Here is a 19,078-nt window from a genome sequence, read left to right as displayed (position 1 = left end):
TTCTCTCTTAATTTGATAGCAAACTGCTCGTTTTTTTCAGCTGCTGCTGCTCTTACGTCGCTCGCAATATGCTCCTAAACATCCCTTGGTTGTATTCTTAGGGGCAGTTTGGTAGCAAAACATGATAAGAACACACATTTTAGAAGCCAAAAGCTACAAATGCAACTCCAAGCAATCAAAAGCATGCTCCAATCTGTTCATATACACAATCCTGTCGTTAATATTCTTTTTGCACTTACACCATTGGTATAATTTCTTGATCCCGACTTCTGGTTATTAAACTGTATGTCTTCAGTATGGTGTATCATTTTCTGCAACTCGGATAGTTTCAGCAACGCGCAAGAATCACTCATGGCTCGAGCTGAACATATGATAAGAACACGCATTTTAGATCATATAACTTGAGCATTGTTTTGGATGCAGAATTCTGCAAACCTTGATTTGTAGGCGCAGTGTGTTTATTTATTTGCCATCTGAGATATGGGAGATGTCGGAATTAAGACGTCTCGAGTTGATAACGTTAACTGAAATTGGGGTGGAATGCATGTTTAGATCTGTTCATAAGAAGCTGCATAAGATTTTCTTTGTGAGGATAACTCCTTCAATGATTAGGAATGGTTTCTTTGAGTCCATCCCAAATATCTTAAGCTTAGGAATCCATTTCGAAGATTCACCGGACATTGAAGTTGATCTTAGCCATCTTCACAAACTCGAATAAAGATGATGCTTGTTGTTTTCTACACAAACTCATATTTCCATGTAATATTAGAAAGTTAGTTCTAATTGAATGTGCAGTACCTCAGAGTTTCTTGACAACTCTTTGTGCGCTACCGAATCTAGAAGTGCTCAAAATAAGGTATTGTGTGTTTGAAAGAGATGGAGAGGCAGAGGAAGAAGAGTGGGAGATGACAGAAGGAGATGAATTCCGCTCACTGCAATTTCTAAGACTATGTTCCTTGAATATAGTGCGTTGGAGAGCCAACGAGACCAACTTCCCTAAACTCCGGGTACTGCATGTAATTCAACGCAAAGAGCTAGAGGAAATCCCCTACTATATTGGAGATATCCCAACCCTTCAAACAGTTTTAGTACATGAATGTGGCTCTTCCGTCATGGCCTCAGCGCAAGAAATTCGGAAGGTTCAGCAAGAGGAGTACGACAACTACGACCTCAAAGTGCTCATACGATATTAGAAGCCAAAAGGTACAAATGTTAAACTATGAGCAAATTAAAAAAAAAAAAAAAAAAAAAAAAAGCATGCTCCATTTGTTCATATACAACACAATCTAGTCCTAAATATTCGATTTGTACTTAAATCGTTGGTAAACCTTCTTGATCACGACTTGTGGTTATTAACGAATTCTGTATGGTGTAACTAATTCTGCAGCTCGAATAGTTTCAGCTACGCACAAGAATCACTCCTGATTTGACCTAAACATATGTAGTGTACAAAGGCGATCCATGTTTATGCTTGTTAGATTTGGGTTTGGTATTGTCTAGCCATGTATTACTATGTGAACAAAAATAGCAACAAAGCAAAGTAGGCAAAAGAACTTCATTGTGCAAGTTTTGAATTGCATTTCTAATTTGATTTCTCGAATCATCAACAAGTTACAAAATAAGCTATATATATAGTCATCTACTGCAACTGACAGAACGTGCAATCTGAAACTAACTAGATCATGGTCCATCATCGTTTCTTCTAACCACCATTTCACACACGTTGTTAGTGGCCCAACAGAGCAGCTTTCCAATTCATGAGCTGAGGTGGAACTGCTTTGGATTCCTTATCTTCACGATCAATATCCACACGTGTTGCATTACATCCGTATTTTTCGCTCGAGCTCGTTTCTTCATTCATCAAGTCGTGGGTAGTTTCAACACCTCCCCTCAATTCAAGCGACGTTAAGGAACAGACCCCAAGTTTGTTTCTCAACTTCGCGAAGAATTGCAAGCTCAGCGGCTTTGTGAAGATATCAGCGATTTGATCAACTGACGGCACATGTCGTACATCCAGTTCCTTCCTTATCACTTTGTCTCTCACAAAGTGCAAATCTATTTCAATATGCTTTGTCCGAGCATGAAGAACAGGGTTTGAGGCCAAGGCAATTGCACTCAAGTTATCCACCCAAACTATCGGTACTCCTCCAGGCTTAATTTTCAACTCACTCAGAATCGATTGCATCCACGTCACCTCCGAGGCAACATGCACTAGACTTCGATACTCTGCCTCCGTGCTGGACCTCGATACCACCGACTGCTTTTTAGCACACCACGATATGAGGTTCGACCCATGATACACACAATATCCGGTTGTAGACCTTCTGTCATCAAGATCCGATGCCCAATCAGCATCGGAGAAAGCTGTAATTTGCCCATTTGATCTCGTAATGTGAATGCCATAGTCCAATGTTCCGGCAAGATACCTGAGGATCCTTTTTACGGCCTTACAATGTGAATCGAGTGGGTTCGCCATGTATTGACTCACTTTGTTTACTGCAAAGCTGATGTCGGCGAGTAATGGTGGCGTATTGCAGTGCCCCTACTGTACTCCTATACACCTTTCCAACGATTGAGGGATTTCCAATGACTTTGCTGAGTTCACAGTTGGATATCATGGGAGTTGGGCAGCTCTTTGCATCATCCATTTTCACCTTTTTTAAAAGATCTTTAATGTAGCTTTCTTGGCCAAGATGAAAGCCTTGTTGGGTTTTTGAGACTTCAATACCCAGAAAATGCTGAACCTCCCCAAGATCTTTTAAAGAAAAGTGAGTATTCAATTGGTCGATCACCTTTTTTATGGACGTCGAATTAGAGCCAGTCACCAACATGTCATCAACGTAGAGAAGAATGTAGATGATGTCTCCATTTGAGGACTTATGAAACAGGGACACATCAGCTCGAGATTGAGCAAATCCGAGAGAGACAAAAACCGAGTGAATGGTATAAAACCATGCTCGTGAAGCTTGTTTGAGGCCGTAGAGTGCTTTATTCAATTTGCACACAAGGGATGGAGACCCTTGTTCGAAACCAACCGGTTGTTTCATGTAAATATCCTCCTTCAATTCCCCATGGAGAAAGGCGTTGTTGACGTCAAGATGATTGATAAACCAACCAGCAGCAATAGCAACACTAAGAATCAAACGAATAGTATTTGGCTTCATTACCGGACTGAACGTATCATGAAAGTCAGAACCGGGCTGCTGTGAGAATCCTTGAGCCACAAGTCTTGCTTTATATCTAGCAATGCTTCCATCAATGAGCTTTTTGAGTTTGAAAATCCAGGCTGACCCAATCAGATTTTTACCAGGAGGGAGAGTGGTTAGAATCCATGTCTTGTTTTTTATAAGAGCAAGGTATTCCTCAAGCATTGCTTGCTTCTAGACAGGTATAAGTAGCGCTGCAAGAGCAAATTTGGGTAAGAGAATTTCGGGGATGGTAACAGTGAAGACCTTAGGCTTAAAGATGCCTGCTTTAGACCTTGTCACCATTTTATGAGAAGGAGCAGGAGGTGAAGAATTGTGAGCAGGAGAGGCAGAATCAGTGGTAATGATATCATGAGTAGTAGTAGGAGCAGATGAGGACGAGCCAGCATCTGAAGGGAGTGAGTGATTAGTGATTGGATCATTTGTGGCTGGAGAGTTGGAAAAAACAGGAGCATTTGAGCTGGTGTCTGCAGCTGATGGTGAGTTTAGAGTAGGTGGAGATGGAGTGATGTGGTCTATGATACATGGATTAGGAGAAGGTGAAAGAGAGGATGAGGAATGAGTTTGAGTTGCAAGAATTGGTGTCTTCTTGTAAGGGAATGATGACTCATCAAAAACAACATCTCTTGAAACTATCACTTTACCATGAGGGAGTAAGGCCTTGTAACCTTTGTGGGAGCTGCTATATCCAAGAAATGTAGCAGCTTGTGATCTGTACTGCAGCTTATTGGTGTTGTAAGGCCTTGTGAGAGGGTAGCAAAGACACCCAAATACTCTCATAATAGTGTAATCTGGCTGTTTCTTGAAGAGCATTTCAAAAGGAGATTTCATGTTGATGATCTTTGAGGGCAATTTGTTGATCAAATGAACCGCAGTCAAGAACGCGTCATCCCAAAATTTAGGAGGCAAGTTAGCCTGAGATAAGAGAGCAAGACCAGTTTCAACAATATGCATGTGCTTCCTTTCAGCTAGACCGTTTTGTTGATGTGTGTGTGGGCATGACAAACGGTGATGAATTCCACTATCTTTCAGAAAGCCAGATAATCCTTGAAACTCTCCTCCCCAATCACTTTGAGGAACTTTAATTTTGGTAGACAAAAGATTTTCAGCCACAGCTTTTAAAGTTCTTAAATGCAGCATAGACATCACTTTTCAACTTAAAGAGGTAAATCCAAGTATGTCTACTGAATTGATCAATAAAGGTAACATAATAGGAGTATCCACATCTTGAAGTTGTCGGCGAAGGACCCCATAAATCGCTATGAACAAGTTCAAGAGGATGAGAGTATGTAGATTTAGAATCAGAATATGGGAGCCTGTGTCTCTTGGAGGCTCACCATGGATGACAAAGAGGAGATGTTTTCATTGAATCAAAAGGAATATTACATCCATTTAGAACATGTGTTACAATGCTAAAAGATGGGTGACCTAATCTCCTATGCCATAGGCCTACACTAGAAACATCAATGCTGGAAGAGGAAGCTAAGGTGGCTGAGCATGCTATAGGAGGGAGAACTGCTGGATTTGGAGGTGTTGAAATGACAGCAGACTTAGGCAGAAAGAAGCGGTAAAGACCTTGATCAAGAGAACCCTTGAGGATTGTTTGTTGGCTGTCCTGGTCCTTAACAAGACAATGAGTAGAGTGAAATTCAAAAAATACTCCATTATCTCTAGCAAATTGTGACACACTCAACAGATTTTTAGTGATAGCAGGGACATGAAGCAAATTTTTGAGAAAAAGAGGTTTAGAGCATTGTGAAGAAACAGGACAAATACTTGATTCACCAACATGATCAATGTCAACACTAGAACCATTCCCCAAAATAAGTTGTTTACCTCCATGATACTCACTGCTAATGTTGAGGTTCGAAAGGTCATTAGAGATGTGGTTTGTGGCTCCTGAATCCGGGTACCAAGAAGTCAGTTGGTTACCCTCAAAGTTGTACTCTGATCGAGGTCTGATAGATGGAAGAGGAAGTGGCTGATGAACTCGAGTTTGAACCATGTTGGCAGAGGGATTGGATTGTTGTTGCTGCCTGCCTTGTTGAATTGGCTGTGGAGTGAAGCTTTGTTCAAATCTGTGCCAGCACCTATATGCTCCATGTCCTGGTTTTTGGCACAATTGACAAATGATTTTGGAACTAAAGCCTCTTCCTCCACGACCTCCCCTCGATGACCTGCCCCCGAAGTGTCCTCGACCTCCTTCATTTTTTCCAGAGAATCCTCCTCGATTACTTTGATAGTTGTTGTCCCTTCTTTGCCCAGTAACCTGGGCGAAATTTGCAGTTGGTAGCACTCCATCCGCTTCCACAGTTGATTGTTTTCCACTATCCAGTCTCGATTCGAAACTAAGCAAGAGTGTAGTGACATCTTGCACTGTCCACATATCACCTCTTGAAGTGATTGTTACCATCACAGAATCATACTCGTGGCCCAAACCTGCAAGGATGTATAGGATTTGATCTTGCTCAAGAACTCGGCATCCTGCGGCCCCAAGCAGATCACAACATGACTTTAGTTTGTTAAGGTAATCCTTCATGGAGAGACCTTCCTTCTTCAAGGTCTGCAACTGCAGCCTAAATTGCATCACTTTCGCCTTCGATTGGCTTGCAAAATTAGTTTCAAGAGCATTCCAAACATCTTTTGCGCTGCTCAAGCCAACCACCAAAATCAAGGCGCTATCTGACAACGACGCTTGTATCCACGCCGAGAGTAGCTGATCCTGACTATGTGTCACGACCGCAATTAGCTAAGGATAGCATAACTCGGTTTATCGCGACTAAGGAGGGATTATAAGAAGCGGGGATAGAAATTAGGGGAGATTAAAGTCGAGACATAAGGAGACACACGATTATAATATTAAAGGATATTACTTATAACAAAATATATTCGATCAAGGGGACTCGAGAGACTGTTCTTACAAGTTCGACTTATCAGAGTTTAGAAATTTAACAATAAGCGAGCCATTATCAACGGCACAGCGGAAACAAAAGAACGCGGTTCATGTGTGGAGACATGAACCTCCGAGAGTTTTATTCTTATATAGCTACTAGTCTGCCCTCCACAGCACTTGATCCACCCTTCCACGATCAACCTGCACATTTAGAAATATATGCAGGGCTGAGTACGAAGGTACTCAGTGAACATATTGCCGAAAAAAAAATACACATATACATCTTTAAAAAAATATATTGTCAAGCCATTACTACAGTAATACTCAGGGATTTTATTAAAAGACCCGAGCTTACTAAAATTATTCACATTGGGCTGCAGCCCCTTTTTCCTGTACTTAGCCATATCTGATCATCTTGTGCCGCTGAGATGGTGTTCTCATACGGTCACCTTCCCTGCCCATCATGACAGAGGTATCCTTGTGCCGGGAAGGTGGCCACCTTCCACGGTCACCTTCTCTGCCGTCCGTTCACGGCCAGAGGTATCCCGTGTACACTAGTCCGAGCGGGGACACCACCCTCACTGGGACCCGAATTCGACTTATATATCATCATTCATAATTCACTTGGCCTTAGCCAACAGATAGGCATCATACACAAAACATTTATGGCAAGACAACATCATTAAAATCACGAACATGTGTTCGAGTTTTCACAAAATATAATTTGTATTTTTAGTATAAGAAAGCTCACCTTGGTCGTTTAATTTCCTTACTTGAATCTTTCGTTCCAACTCGACTTGCGAACGTACCCTTTTGAAAATTTTACAATGAGAAAGTACTAGTTTAGTTTTAAAACTTATCCAATTTAGAATGAAGATCTCACGCTTAAACCTATTACTAATACTAACATTATTATTATTATTATTATTATTATTATTATTATTATTATTATTATTATTATTATTAATCCTTAAGAAATTTCTAAACTTACATTATTGGTTATGATTTCTTTTGTTATTTCCGATTCTGATTAAAATTGGGTTCCATGTCTTAATAGTATTCCACGAGTTATAGCAACTTGGATCATTACTAAATATGTTGCTTAACCATTTACTCTTAGGCCCTGAATATTTAAATTCAAAGTTGGGCTTACTTCCATCATAACTACAAGCCTAAATAATTAAAAGCAGTTGGGCTTGATGTTATATTTTACATAACCTAAACAATTTATTCATGAGCCCAATTAACAAACCCACACTCAAATACCCTAACTTCATCTTCCTCCCTCATTTCTCCTAAAACAGAAGAGCTGCAATTCCTGCCTCCACTGACCCCGCCGGACGTCCCCCCTCCGGCGCCGCCATCGTACCGCCGCCGATTTCGACGGCGTCTCCCCCCCCCCCCCTCCTTTCTCATCTCTCTCTCTCTCCCTCTCTCGGTCCTCCTCCCTTCACCGCCGGCATGCACCGCCTCCGCCACCGAGGTCGTTCTCCGACAGATAGGGTAATCAACCTTCTTCTTGTTCATCTATTTTTTTTTCCCTCTTTTCCCCCCCTTTTTATTTACCAAGATTTTATTTTTGAAGTTGGAACTTGTAAATTCAAAATTTCAGATTTTAAGGAATGAAAACAGTGGCGAATTTCGGAGCGTGGGCTGTCGATTGTCGGCGACGGAGTGCCGAGTTCGCTGCCGGAAGTCTCTCCGGCAAATTTCTATGTTATTTAAGCTAAGTTCTTAGTGCTCCTTAAAGTCTGCCATTTCTAAGTTCTTGAGAGCCTATAGCAACTAAGTTCTTGAGGTGCTAATTCCATCAAATACTAATTTAGCATTTTGGGACAGAGGCTGTTTTAAGCCTACGTGCAACATGTTTGGATACAAAAATTTGTGTCTTGAGCAGAGACGTCTTTGCCTATGTGTAAAATATTCATGGATGCCAAATTGGGGTTCTACCTATTTGAAATTTTGGCAGAGACATGTTTGGTCTATATGTCATGCTGAAACCTATATGTCATGTTGTGAATATGGGGAGGAAAGTAAGGATTTTTGGTACTCACCTTGTTGTGATGTGGAAAAAAGAAGGATTTGTTGTTAGCTGGATTTTCTTCTATGTAAACGTCCTTTTCTTGGAAGGATTCTTGTTGCCTTTGTTGCCTTTTTAGAGGTGAATATTTTGGTTTGTGAAAGAGTGTGGCAGTGAAAGTGACGGTATATATGTGTAAGGAAGCCAAGTTGGCTGACATTCTTCTGCCAGTATATTTTTTTGTCAGGAGAATTATGATTCTCCTGCCATATCAATAAATGCAGCATTAAATGTTGCTGAAAAGATGATCCTCTAGGATCCGGCTCTTTACATAATGTATTTGTATTAATCATGATTTAGAATCTTGGTTTACTCATCTATTTGAATTGTTTTGGTGTAGGAAAAACCGGTCCAAGTTCGTGGCTGCTCTCGTTGATTTACCCGCCTTCTTCGAACATTCGATGTATAAATTAAACTTTTGTTGGATGTATCGGACATTAAAATTTTGGTTTTGGTATCCTATTTGTCTAATTAAACTTATTATATTTCTACATATATATATATGTGTGTGTGTGTGTTTATTTATTTGCCTAATGTTGAAAATAAACGACGACGACAATCTATCGTAACTTAGATGTAATCACATAAAATGTCACAAGCAAAAGTATATATAATTAAGCTAAAAATTATTATTTCTAGTCGTAACGTCTTAGCGGGTCGTTACACTATGCCAAGCCAGAAAATCTTCATTCACCTCCATTTGGTCTGATCCGTTCACCGCTATGAATTCCGGTGGGATCGGTAGGCTTCCTGTCAAGTGAGACTCCAAACGATATCCTCGCACAATGGCAAGGATCTGCTGTTTCCAAATGAGAAAATTATAATCATTCAGTTTGACTGAAATGGGGTGGTTGTGTGAGAGCACTGGCGTAGAGATACGTGGGAGAGAGTTTTGTGCGGAAGCATGTGGGGTTGTGGTTGAGTTTGAATCTGATTCTGCCATTGTAGGAGAAAAAAAAAATGAGGGTGAAAAGGTATAGAGTCAGGGCCTAGGCACCTGCTCTGGTACCATGAACAAAAATAGCAACAAAGCAAAGTAGGCAAAAGAACTTCATTGTGCAAGTTTTGAATTGCATTTCTAATTTGATTTCTCGAATCATCAACAAGTTACAAAATAAGCTATATATATAGTCATCTACTGCAAATGACAGAACGTGCAATCTGACTAACTAGATCATGGTCCATCATCCTTTCTTCTAACCACCATTTCACACACGTTGTTAGTGGCCCAACAGAACAACTTTCCAATTCATGAGGTGGAACTGCTTTGGATTCCTTATCTTCATGATCAATACCCACACGTGTTGCATTACATCCATATTTTTCGCTCGAGCTCGTTTCTTCATTCATCAAGTCGTGGGTAGTTTCAACACTATGTAGTTTTTCCCCTTCACTTGATAGCGAACTGCTCGTCTTTTTAGATGTTGCTGCTCTTACATCGCTTGCAATATGCCGCTAAATGTCTCGTGATTGTCACTCTTGGTAGATACTATGTGATTGTACCAATGTAGCCATTCCTGTTGATATTTGTAACTGCTGAGACATGTGAAGAAGGATGCAAATTTAGTAAGCAGTTGGTTTTTGTGATATTGTGTTTGTGATTTTGTATCCTTGAATGTATCCTTTGTTTTAAATTTGGCATCTTTGTATATTCCTTGCCTACTTCCCAACTATTGCTCTGTTTTCTTCAAATATGCCAAGTGAGATTCGAATCTCCAATTTATTGATTGACACCGGCGTTTGCACAGTACACATATATACTATTTAATCCAATCTTCATGGAGATAATATTAGATAATATCATATATCTTCAATTTTTTTTATATTGATCTAAAAACAGTCAGGGAAGGATTGTGAAATACTCCAAGTGTGTTATGTTGATTCATAACACACACTGACACACATATATATTTATTGCTAGTATGTAGGAGTGTTATATATGTATTGTCAGTACACACAGTTATATTTATGTGTATCAACTATTGGCAGTACTTGTATATATGGCTGAAATCAAGTGCAGGTACCCGACTCGTCGGTGCGGATACCCGCAGGTACCCGTTTCGACACCCCTACCCATGGCCCCATTTATATGCATATTTTACTAATGATTTAAGAGTGAAATTTTGTTATGTTGTGCAAATAGTTTGAAAATTGTAGGATGATATCGAAAATACGTATGGTGTTAGAGTTCCGCAGCCAAACAATTCCCTAAGCTGGCAGAGAGAAAAAGAAAGTGGACAGTTATCATATCCTTCCTATTTAAGATCCAACAATATCACTATATAGCTCTAAAACTAGCACTGTTTCTCGATGTAAATGCACTTTGTTTATTTAATGTGGAAGGACTACTTTTGTGTCTACATTAATGTCTTCATTCAGTGACTTTTTTTAGCAGTTTCGATATTCTACGACTTTAAACTGAACACATCAATAATGTGTTTTTAACTCGATTATCCGATTAATTCATTTCTAACCAATACTATAATATATAATTAAATTATATTAGTTCCATAAAGTTCGAAATAAAATATTAAATCACAAAGTTTCAGTTTTACTAAACGGTTACAAATTTGGTGATACTTAAACTAATATTGTTCAATTAAAACAATAAAAAAAGAAAAAAATATTTATTATTCCTATTTCTTATCTTGGACCATTTCTTCTTTGTAAAATCCTAATCAAATCAATTCATGGAAAAACTACTAAAATTACATTAAAATAAACAAAATATTTCATAATTAATAAATTACGAATTTCAGTGGACATCGGCCTGAATTGACATATTACTCAGGGATGTAATCAAATGCAAACTTTAAATACTATACAAACTCCAAACTATGATCTGGACATTTGAAAAATATCAACAGATAATAAAATTACGTCAACAAAAAATGTGTCAACACAGTGTCAATAGTTGATGTTGTATTGACATTGTGTTGACATCGTGATGACATTTTGTGTTGATGTAATTTTATCACTACCCCGATCACCAAAATAAGATGATTTGGATCTTGAATATTAAAGCGAATGCACATTGGATTCAGTATTTTCATGCATATAAGTTGTCCTATAATTTTCAAAGACAAAGCGAGAGAATTCTCTAAAATAGAAAAAAAAAAACGAAGGTATTTATAAATAAAATAAAATTAGAGTTTAAGATTAAAACAAATTTAAGCACGCTTCATGGCATTCTGCGATTAATCTATTATGAAGAGAGCGCTCAAGACTTTGAACCGCATTGAGCACGAGAATGCATGCTCGATTTAAGAGGGGAATGTATATGATGAAAAAATGATGTGTGTTGCCCAATTATAAAACATTTAACAAGTACTCCCAATTAAGTTGAGTCAAAACTTTTAGGACACAATTAAGAAATTGTGTTGAAAAGTATGAGAGAAGAATAAAATAGAAAATATAAAAAGAGAAAGTAAAGTACTCCCTTCGTCCCATCTCAACTGATTGATTTCTTTTTTGTCGTTGTTTTCCTAAGATGATAATAAGTAGTTAAAGTGGAGAAAAAATAAAATAAGAGATAGAATAATATGGAAGAGAGTCAGAGAGAGTAGGTGATGGAATAAAGTAGAAGTGATTGAATGTTTTGTTTTTTGTTAGAAAAGTAAATGACTCAACTTAGTTGGAACATCCAAAAAAGGAATACGACTCAACTTTGTTGGGACAGAGGGAGTACTATTAAAGACTTGAATTGCATAGAACTTTATTAAACCTTAAAAATTTACATATTCGGATAAATATTAAAATTAACTTTTACTAAAGAAACAAATATTTATTTACAAATTTCGCATAACTACTATTCCCTCCGTTTCATAGTAGTGGAATCTTTTATTTTCAGCATGAAGATTAAAAAAAATTGTACGAAAGGGAAAAGGTAAAGAGAATAAAGTAGAGAGAAGAAATATGTTGACTTTTACTAAAAAAGAAAAATGACTTCACTATTGTGTAATGTACCAAAAAGACAAAATTACTCTACTATTATTAAATAAATGGGATTACAACTCTTGGTTGAATATAATAAAATTCGAATTTCTCATGTCACTCACAGCTTCCAGAGAGAGAAAGAGAATTGCGGAAGCTATTAACAAAACATAACTATCCCAATTTGTCTTTTCTTACCAAATTAACCAATCTCCTTTCCTTTCCCACAAAAGTAGGATTCAATTTACACCAATCATATCAACCGTGTTAATACTCACCCCCAACCAATCCTCTTTAGTCTATTCCACACACCAATTATTGAAATTCAACCTTACCCTTTTCCTTTTCTCTATTTTACTTAAAACCTCTTAGATAATTCAATTTTGCTTTTGGGGATACGATGGTCTTCATAAAGTTGAGAAATTGGAATGTGAATTTAATTTTGTATGCAAATGAAAAGTATTAGCAAGTGAATAGTAGAGGTAGTACTGTGTATCGTATTATATATACTCCATCTTGCACGTATTTAAACATAATAGGATGAGAAAAATAGAAAATTTTGAAATTACCCATATTTTAATATAAAATTGGTAAAATAAGAGAGAAGAGAAGAAATTGAATAAAGTATGAGAAAAGGTAAAAAAAATACTCCCTTTGTTCCATAGTAATAGGGGCGTTTTTCCATTTTCGTACGTTCCATAGTAATAGAGTCATTTCCTTTTTTAGTAAAAGTCAACACATTTTTCCACATCTACTTTAGGGTGTCCACTATAGGCGAGCCGCGGCTCCCTATAGTGACGGGGGTAGGCAGCCGCGGCGGGAGGGGGGAGGGGGGGGGTGGACGTGGGCGCGCCACGATCGTGGCCCGGCAGCGAGCCGTGGCTCTCCTATTGCACTGGCCACGGGCCGCGGCTCAGCCGTGGCTCTCTCTATTTTCTGTTTTTTTTTTTTTAAAATTCTATAAGTATACACATTTTTTTACCTCATTCCTACACAAATTCTATGAATATACCATTTTTTAATTAGAATATACACAAAATGAAAAAAATAAATTATTTGGTGGCTTTGGCATGTCCACTATAGTATAAAACATGGGCGTTGTTGGCCCGGCCACGATTTTATGGCTTGGCCTGGCCAACTATAGTGGACACCCTTACTCTCTCTTACTTTTTTCTATCTTCATCTCTCTACCTTTTTCATTTTCCACTTTATTCTCTCTTTACTTAATTCACCTAACACAATTTTTCTTAATCTCCGTGCCGAAAAGTTTTGCCTCCATTACTATGGAACGGAGGGAGTAGTATAATTAGTGTTAGTTCAGTGTTGAGTCTATTTTTTTTCTGAACTAAGATTTTATTTTTAAGAAAAAGACTTAAATATTTATACTTTTAAAAAGTTGAGGGAGTACAAATACAAAGTGAACAATAAGTACTCACTCTCACTCTCACTCTGTCCGTAAATAGGAGTCTCGTTTTTTAATTTCGATCCGTCCTCGAATAGGCATGTTCATTTATACGTTAATATGTCCAACATTCCACTAACTCATTTCACTCTTATTTTATTTAAAAATAAGTATATACAAGCAGGAGGTGCGTTAAAATGAGAACACCTCTTAAAGTAACATCACACCACTATTCCTAGTCATAATGTACACGTGGACGAATAATCAGCTGTCATGTGGCAATCATAAAAAATACTCAAGGATAAATTTTCTCGGACATCAATATCCGATACACTAGACAACAATTTACAGTAATTTTTTTCGGCCAACAATATTCAATACGCTAGCAATCTATAGATTGTTGTCTAGCGTTTATAATATTGCTAAATACGTGGTGTCACAGTGTCACTTTAAAACACAAACCTATACAAGTAAGGTCTATATATTACTCCTTCCGTCCCATTGAATATGACTCACTTTCTTTTTTGGTTTGTCTCAACCAAGATGATCCATTACTTAAAATGGAAACATCTTTATCTCTACTTTATTATCTCTCTTACTTTACTCTTTTCTCTTAATAAATAAAATATAACTGCATAAAATTCCGTGTCATCTAAGAAATGGATCATTTTACTTGGTATGGAGGGAGTACTAAATTTTACAAATCACTTTTCTTTAACATTTTTCAAAATCCAAACCGAATAAAATGTTACTTATATCAAGGGAGTAAAATAACAGGAAGAATAACAGTATTAATATAGGCAAGTTGCAGTTGCCAATGGCGGTGTGTTTTGGACTGTTGTGAAATCTGACTTTGATTCTCATTCACTTCCTCTCACCCACTACCAATTCTCCTTCTCCCTCAATTTCGCACCAATCAAATCAGCAATGGTCGCCGGATCCGAGGAGGATTTCATCCGGAGGCACCACAAGCACGACGTCGCCGACAATCAGTGCTCTTCCTCCTTGGTCAAACACATCAAAGCTCCTCTCCCCCTCGTACGCTTCTACACTGCTCAGATCTGCGATTCATTTCCCTCAGATTTGACGATCGACTTGTGATTTCTGCCTCAGGTTTGGTCGCTCGTGCGGCGGTTCGATCAGCCGCAGCGCTACAAGCCATTCGTCAGCCGGTGCATAGCGCAGGGCGATTTGCGGATCGGAACTGTGAGAGAGGTCAATGTCAAATCGGGGCTGCCTGCTACCACCAGCAAGGAGCGCCTCGAGCTGCTAGATGATGAGGAACACATTTTCAGTGTGCGGATTGTCGGCGGAGATCACCGCCTAAAGGTATTCCCCATTTCGCTTTTCCTTCAATCACCTGCATTTCCCCAATTTTTCATTCATGATCCAAATCGACGCTATTAGGCTTCAATTTCGGTTTTCTAAATCCAGATTATCGCTTATTCAATTCTCAATTGCTGGTGCCAGATTTTAGCTAACAATCATGAACTTTAGGTTTTTTTCCCCCAATTTAGGAATACATTTTGTTTGATACATTACTTGAATTTGTAATTGGCTGGTGATTTGAGAGTACTGAACAATTTGGGTGATGGTATGAGCATGGAGTTTTTCCGATTGCAGAACTACTCCTCCATCATCACCGTCCATCCAGAGACGATTGATGGAAGGCCGGGGACAATGGTGATCGAGTCCTTCGTTGTGGATGTACCGGAAGGGAACACCAAGGACGAAACATGCTACTTTATGGAGGCTCTGATCAAATGCAACCTAAAGTCACTGGCTGATGTCTCTGAGCATCTGGCCGTGCAGGACCGGACAGAGCCCCAATCGGTAATAGAGTCCGGTGTTCAATGATGGTGGTCGGTGGATGATGCTATATACATATATCTAAAAGTGAAGTTGATAGAGTGGAGTGGGCGTGGCTCCACCTCGGCTGTCTTTCAGCCATCTCCGATCCCATTTGAAGGGCGAACATTGCTTTAGTTTTTCCATGATTGGCCCGATCTCGTTGCAGCCGAGACCATCGTCCGTTTTGGTATATGCTTCAAACCTTTGTTTTGTAAATATTGTAGGGTAGTAAGATGAATTAATTTGATATGTTTGGAGATGGATGGATTTGATGTTACTTTTTGTGTTGTGATAATGTGACTAAGTTGCCACTTCGATCTATTGGAAGTATTGGAAATATATCTTGATTAAAAGTTGCAATTTAAACAAACATCAATCAACCATCGGTTTATAAATGTTTAGATGTAGCAATTTTCATGCTACTGATTTTATTGACTTGATTGGAGGAAAGCTGTTACATTGTGTGCAATCTAGTTGAAGTAAACTTCCCTTAAAAGGAAAATGTAATTGGATGAACGGTAACAAAAGCGGCCGCCATTTGAGGTAATCCACAGACAAGGTAATCTTGACTTCCAGCACTCCACAAAACCAGTTATATTAGTCTAATTATAAGTAAATGCGGGTATCATGTGCTAACACATGCAACGAATCTAATGCTATAATTTCACAAAAGTAAAAATTAAATAATAATTATATTACTTGTACTATCAAATCAAAATTATTACTTAAACAAAAATAATTTGTACTACTATCAATATTATCCTAATACTAGTATGACTAGAGTCTGTTTACAATCGTTTGAATTAGGCTACACTTGTGCACCATGACTTGGCATGGATAAAGTCATAAAAGTCATAAAACAATGTATTATGATCAAGAAATCGTGGATTGAACACCATGCAAATATGTCATCAAACAAAGGGATTTTTGGCTGGCAGCTGTGTGGAAAACAAAATGGAAGTTCGATTTTGTTTTTCTACAATTTAATTTTTAATATTTTAAGAAATTATCATTGAAAAAATTATTCACTTGGATATCATGTGATGGCTACATATCGCATGAGTCTGATCAAGTTAGCTGATTCTAACAATTCTGTCCTGTCCAAACTAACTAATGAACAATATTGATGATGATTTGAATATTGTTGTAGGAGCATCTCTTATTGAGTAGTGCAATTTTTTGTAAAGCATTTTCCCTTGATTTTGAATAAACTAAAAAAGTTGTTGGAGAGACAATATAGAAATTTGTGGAGCTTTATCTTGTCGTTCCCACTTCAGTTAGTACTGTTACTCATGCTTTTACTAAAGCTGCCATCCCAACTTAAAAAAGCAATGATATAGTTCTCTATATGATTTCATTTAAATATAGCATTATACTACTAAAGTGTCTCAATTATAGTAATATGAAAATATGATATTCTCTCCGTCCCAATTAAAGATAATTTTTTTTATTTCATATGTTTTAAGAAATAATAATAAATAATTAAAATGGAGAAAAAGTAAAGTAAGAGATAGAATAATTTAAAAGACAGTTCATTTTATATTATTCTCTCTTACTTTAATATATCTCCACTTTAACTATTTATTGTATTTTTTTAAAAATAAGTGTGAAAAAAAAAATTGTCATTTTAATTGGGATAAAGGTTTTCTTTGCACCGTTTTATGTCAATTTAAGCGTGGTTTATAGGAGAGATTTTGCGTCGTTTTCGTTTATAACATGCTCGCACAAAACTACTATTACTCTATTATTGTGCGTGTCAAAATATGAAGCCGGGGTGTGAGTTTAGATTATAGGAGTAGCATATAATTTTAAATTATATTACAAAAATATTTTAATCTAGAATTATATTTTTATCCTAAGTACTTTCAATTCTACAATTTGCATTCTGTAGTACAAGTAAATATTTGACAATTTTTAAAAAAAATCGGTATATAGCAAATAGACCCTACATACAAAACACGCACTGCACACATACAACCCAATAAAAAGATAATATAAAGTTATATCATGTAGTACATAAATAAAATTTCAAAAGATATTTAATTTAAAACTAATACTCTCTCCGTCCCATAAAGATGACATACTTGAGAATGACACGAGATTTTAGGAGATGTTTGTATGTTAGGTGGAGAGAGAAAATGATATATTTATATTAATGTGAGAAAGAGTTTTTTCCATAAAAGGAAATGTGACACTTTTTGTGGGATAACCAAAAAAAGAAAGTGTGACATCTTTATAGGATGGAGGGAGTACCAAATTTTGATCAGACCCCATCGGTGCTCTTGCGCAAGGACGGGCGTTTGTGCCGTCGGCAAGAGCAGACCCTTGCTCGCCGTGCCAATGGCAAGAGCACGAGCAGCCGACACGGCATGCTCTGGTTGGCCGTTGGTTTTATCATTTTTTATTGTTATTTTTTTAAAAGAAATTGAAAAAATCTGAAAAATTCAGATTTAATAATAAAAAAAATTCCCACTTTCTAATAAAATATATCCATTTTTTCCACACTTTTAATTTATTTTTTTATTATTTTTACCCAAAAATTCATACTTTCATCTATAAATACTCTCATTTCAAACACAAAAAATGACACTATACCAAACAACTCTCTTAATCTCAATTTTTAAGATTTTTTAAAGGATTTTAATTATGTAATTTTTAATTTTTAGGATTTTAATATGTAATTTTTAATTTTTTAGTAATTTGTAATAGTATTTTGCGTATTATTAATGCATTTAATATTGTGGAAATGTTTTTAGTAATTGAAGTATTTAAATTAAATAATAGAATGGTAGGACTCTTGAGCATGCTCTTACAGAAGAGCATGGATGTGGGTGTTGTGCTCTTGCCAAAGAGCAGGGAGTAAAAAATTAATAAAAGTGTCCGGGCAAAATAAGGAGCATAATCTAGATCCCATTGATTTCACAAATAAGAGTGTTCGGTACACAAAATTAGAATTGAATTGGAATTTGAATTCTACGGATTTAAATTTGAAAAAATTGAATTATAATTTAATTTAAATTATTTGTTCGGTAAAATTGATACTGTGTGTGTGTGTGTGTGTGAAGGTGCCCAATTTTATAGGTATGTAGAACTCCAATTTTTTACTTTTGATATGAAATTGTAATTGTGGAATTGGGAGGATTTGAAATTATAATTCAATTTTAAATCTAAATAATCTATTGTGCCAAAAATTAAAATTTGGAACTAAAGGCTCCAATTTCAATTTTGCAAACTCAATTCAATGATACCGAACGGAGTTAACACACATTGCATATAGAAATCTAGCCTTTGATTGAGAACCTATTTCGAAATCACGATTCCTAACTTCCATTTATTTAGCGAATGAACAAATAATTATAATAGTATATATTATGTGACGGTGAACTCAAACCTAGCTTAGACATTAATCAATATCATCACTAACATACATATATATAATACTCTATCATTATATTATGCTAGTTGCTAGTAAAGCTTTATGTTACAAAGTTGATTGATGGTCAATAATGGTGGTAATATAAGCGACAAATTTAATGAAGTGGCGTTAAAAATTAACATTAATGCGACAGGTTGAAGGCACATGCAAAATTTCGGACACTATCTATCTTGTACTTTAATTACCAGTCACATGCACTCTTTATTTCAATACATCCAAACTTTATTGTTTTTGGAATTTGGGTATACCTGCATTTATTTTGTTTCTCTACCAATTC

The 19,078-nt window shown here is 36.9% G+C and overlaps 1 protein-coding gene and 1 non-coding gene across 2 annotated transcripts; one reads left to right on the top strand and one right to left on the bottom strand.

Annotated features, from left to right (window-relative positions):
- Window positions 1-5,546: 5,546 nt before the first annotated feature.
- On the bottom strand, window positions 5,547-5,682 carry LOC148931012 (small nucleolar RNA Z247). Its single transcript, XR_016137484.1, has one exon. It is a non-coding gene; the product is annotated as a small nucleolar RNA Z247 (small nucleolar RNA).
- An 8,626-nt stretch (window positions 5,683-14,308) lies between these two features.
- On the top strand, window positions 14,309-15,686 carry LOC125210252 (abscisic acid receptor PYL8-like). The gene is made up of 3 exons (XM_048109814.2): window positions 14,309-14,552; window positions 14,628-14,843; window positions 15,138-15,686. The coding sequence occupies exons 1-3, from the start codon at window positions 14,442-14,444 to the stop codon at window positions 15,369-15,371; spliced, it is 561 nt and encodes a 186-aa protein (XP_047965771.2). The 5' UTR covers window positions 14,309-14,441; the 3' UTR covers window positions 15,372-15,686.
- Window positions 15,687-19,078: the final 3,392 nt, after the last annotated feature.

The sequence above is a fragment of the Salvia hispanica genome, chromosome 3, assembly GCF_029641045.1.
Source record: "Salvia hispanica isolate PSC_SH4W2 chromosome 3, Shi_PSC_v1, whole genome shotgun sequence".
NCBI classification, from domain to species: Eukaryota; Viridiplantae; Streptophyta; class Magnoliopsida; order Lamiales; family Lamiaceae; genus Salvia; species Salvia hispanica.
Note: the sequence above shows the minus strand (reverse complement) of the source record. Positions and strands in the feature narration are given on the sequence as shown.

Coding starts and splice junctions, on each gene's coding strand:
- LOC125210252 (XM_048109814.2), top strand. CDS start 14,442: ATGGTCGCCGGATCCGAGGAGGATTTCATCCGGAGGCACCACAAGCAC. Junction 14,553..14,627: donor TCAAAGCTCCTCTCCCCCTC/GTACGCTTCTAC, acceptor TTTCTGCCTCAG/GTTTGGTCGCTCGTGCGGCG. Junction 14,844..15,137: donor GCGGAGATCACCGCCTAAAG/GTATTCCCCATT, acceptor TTCCGATTGCAG/AACTACTCCTCCATCATCAC.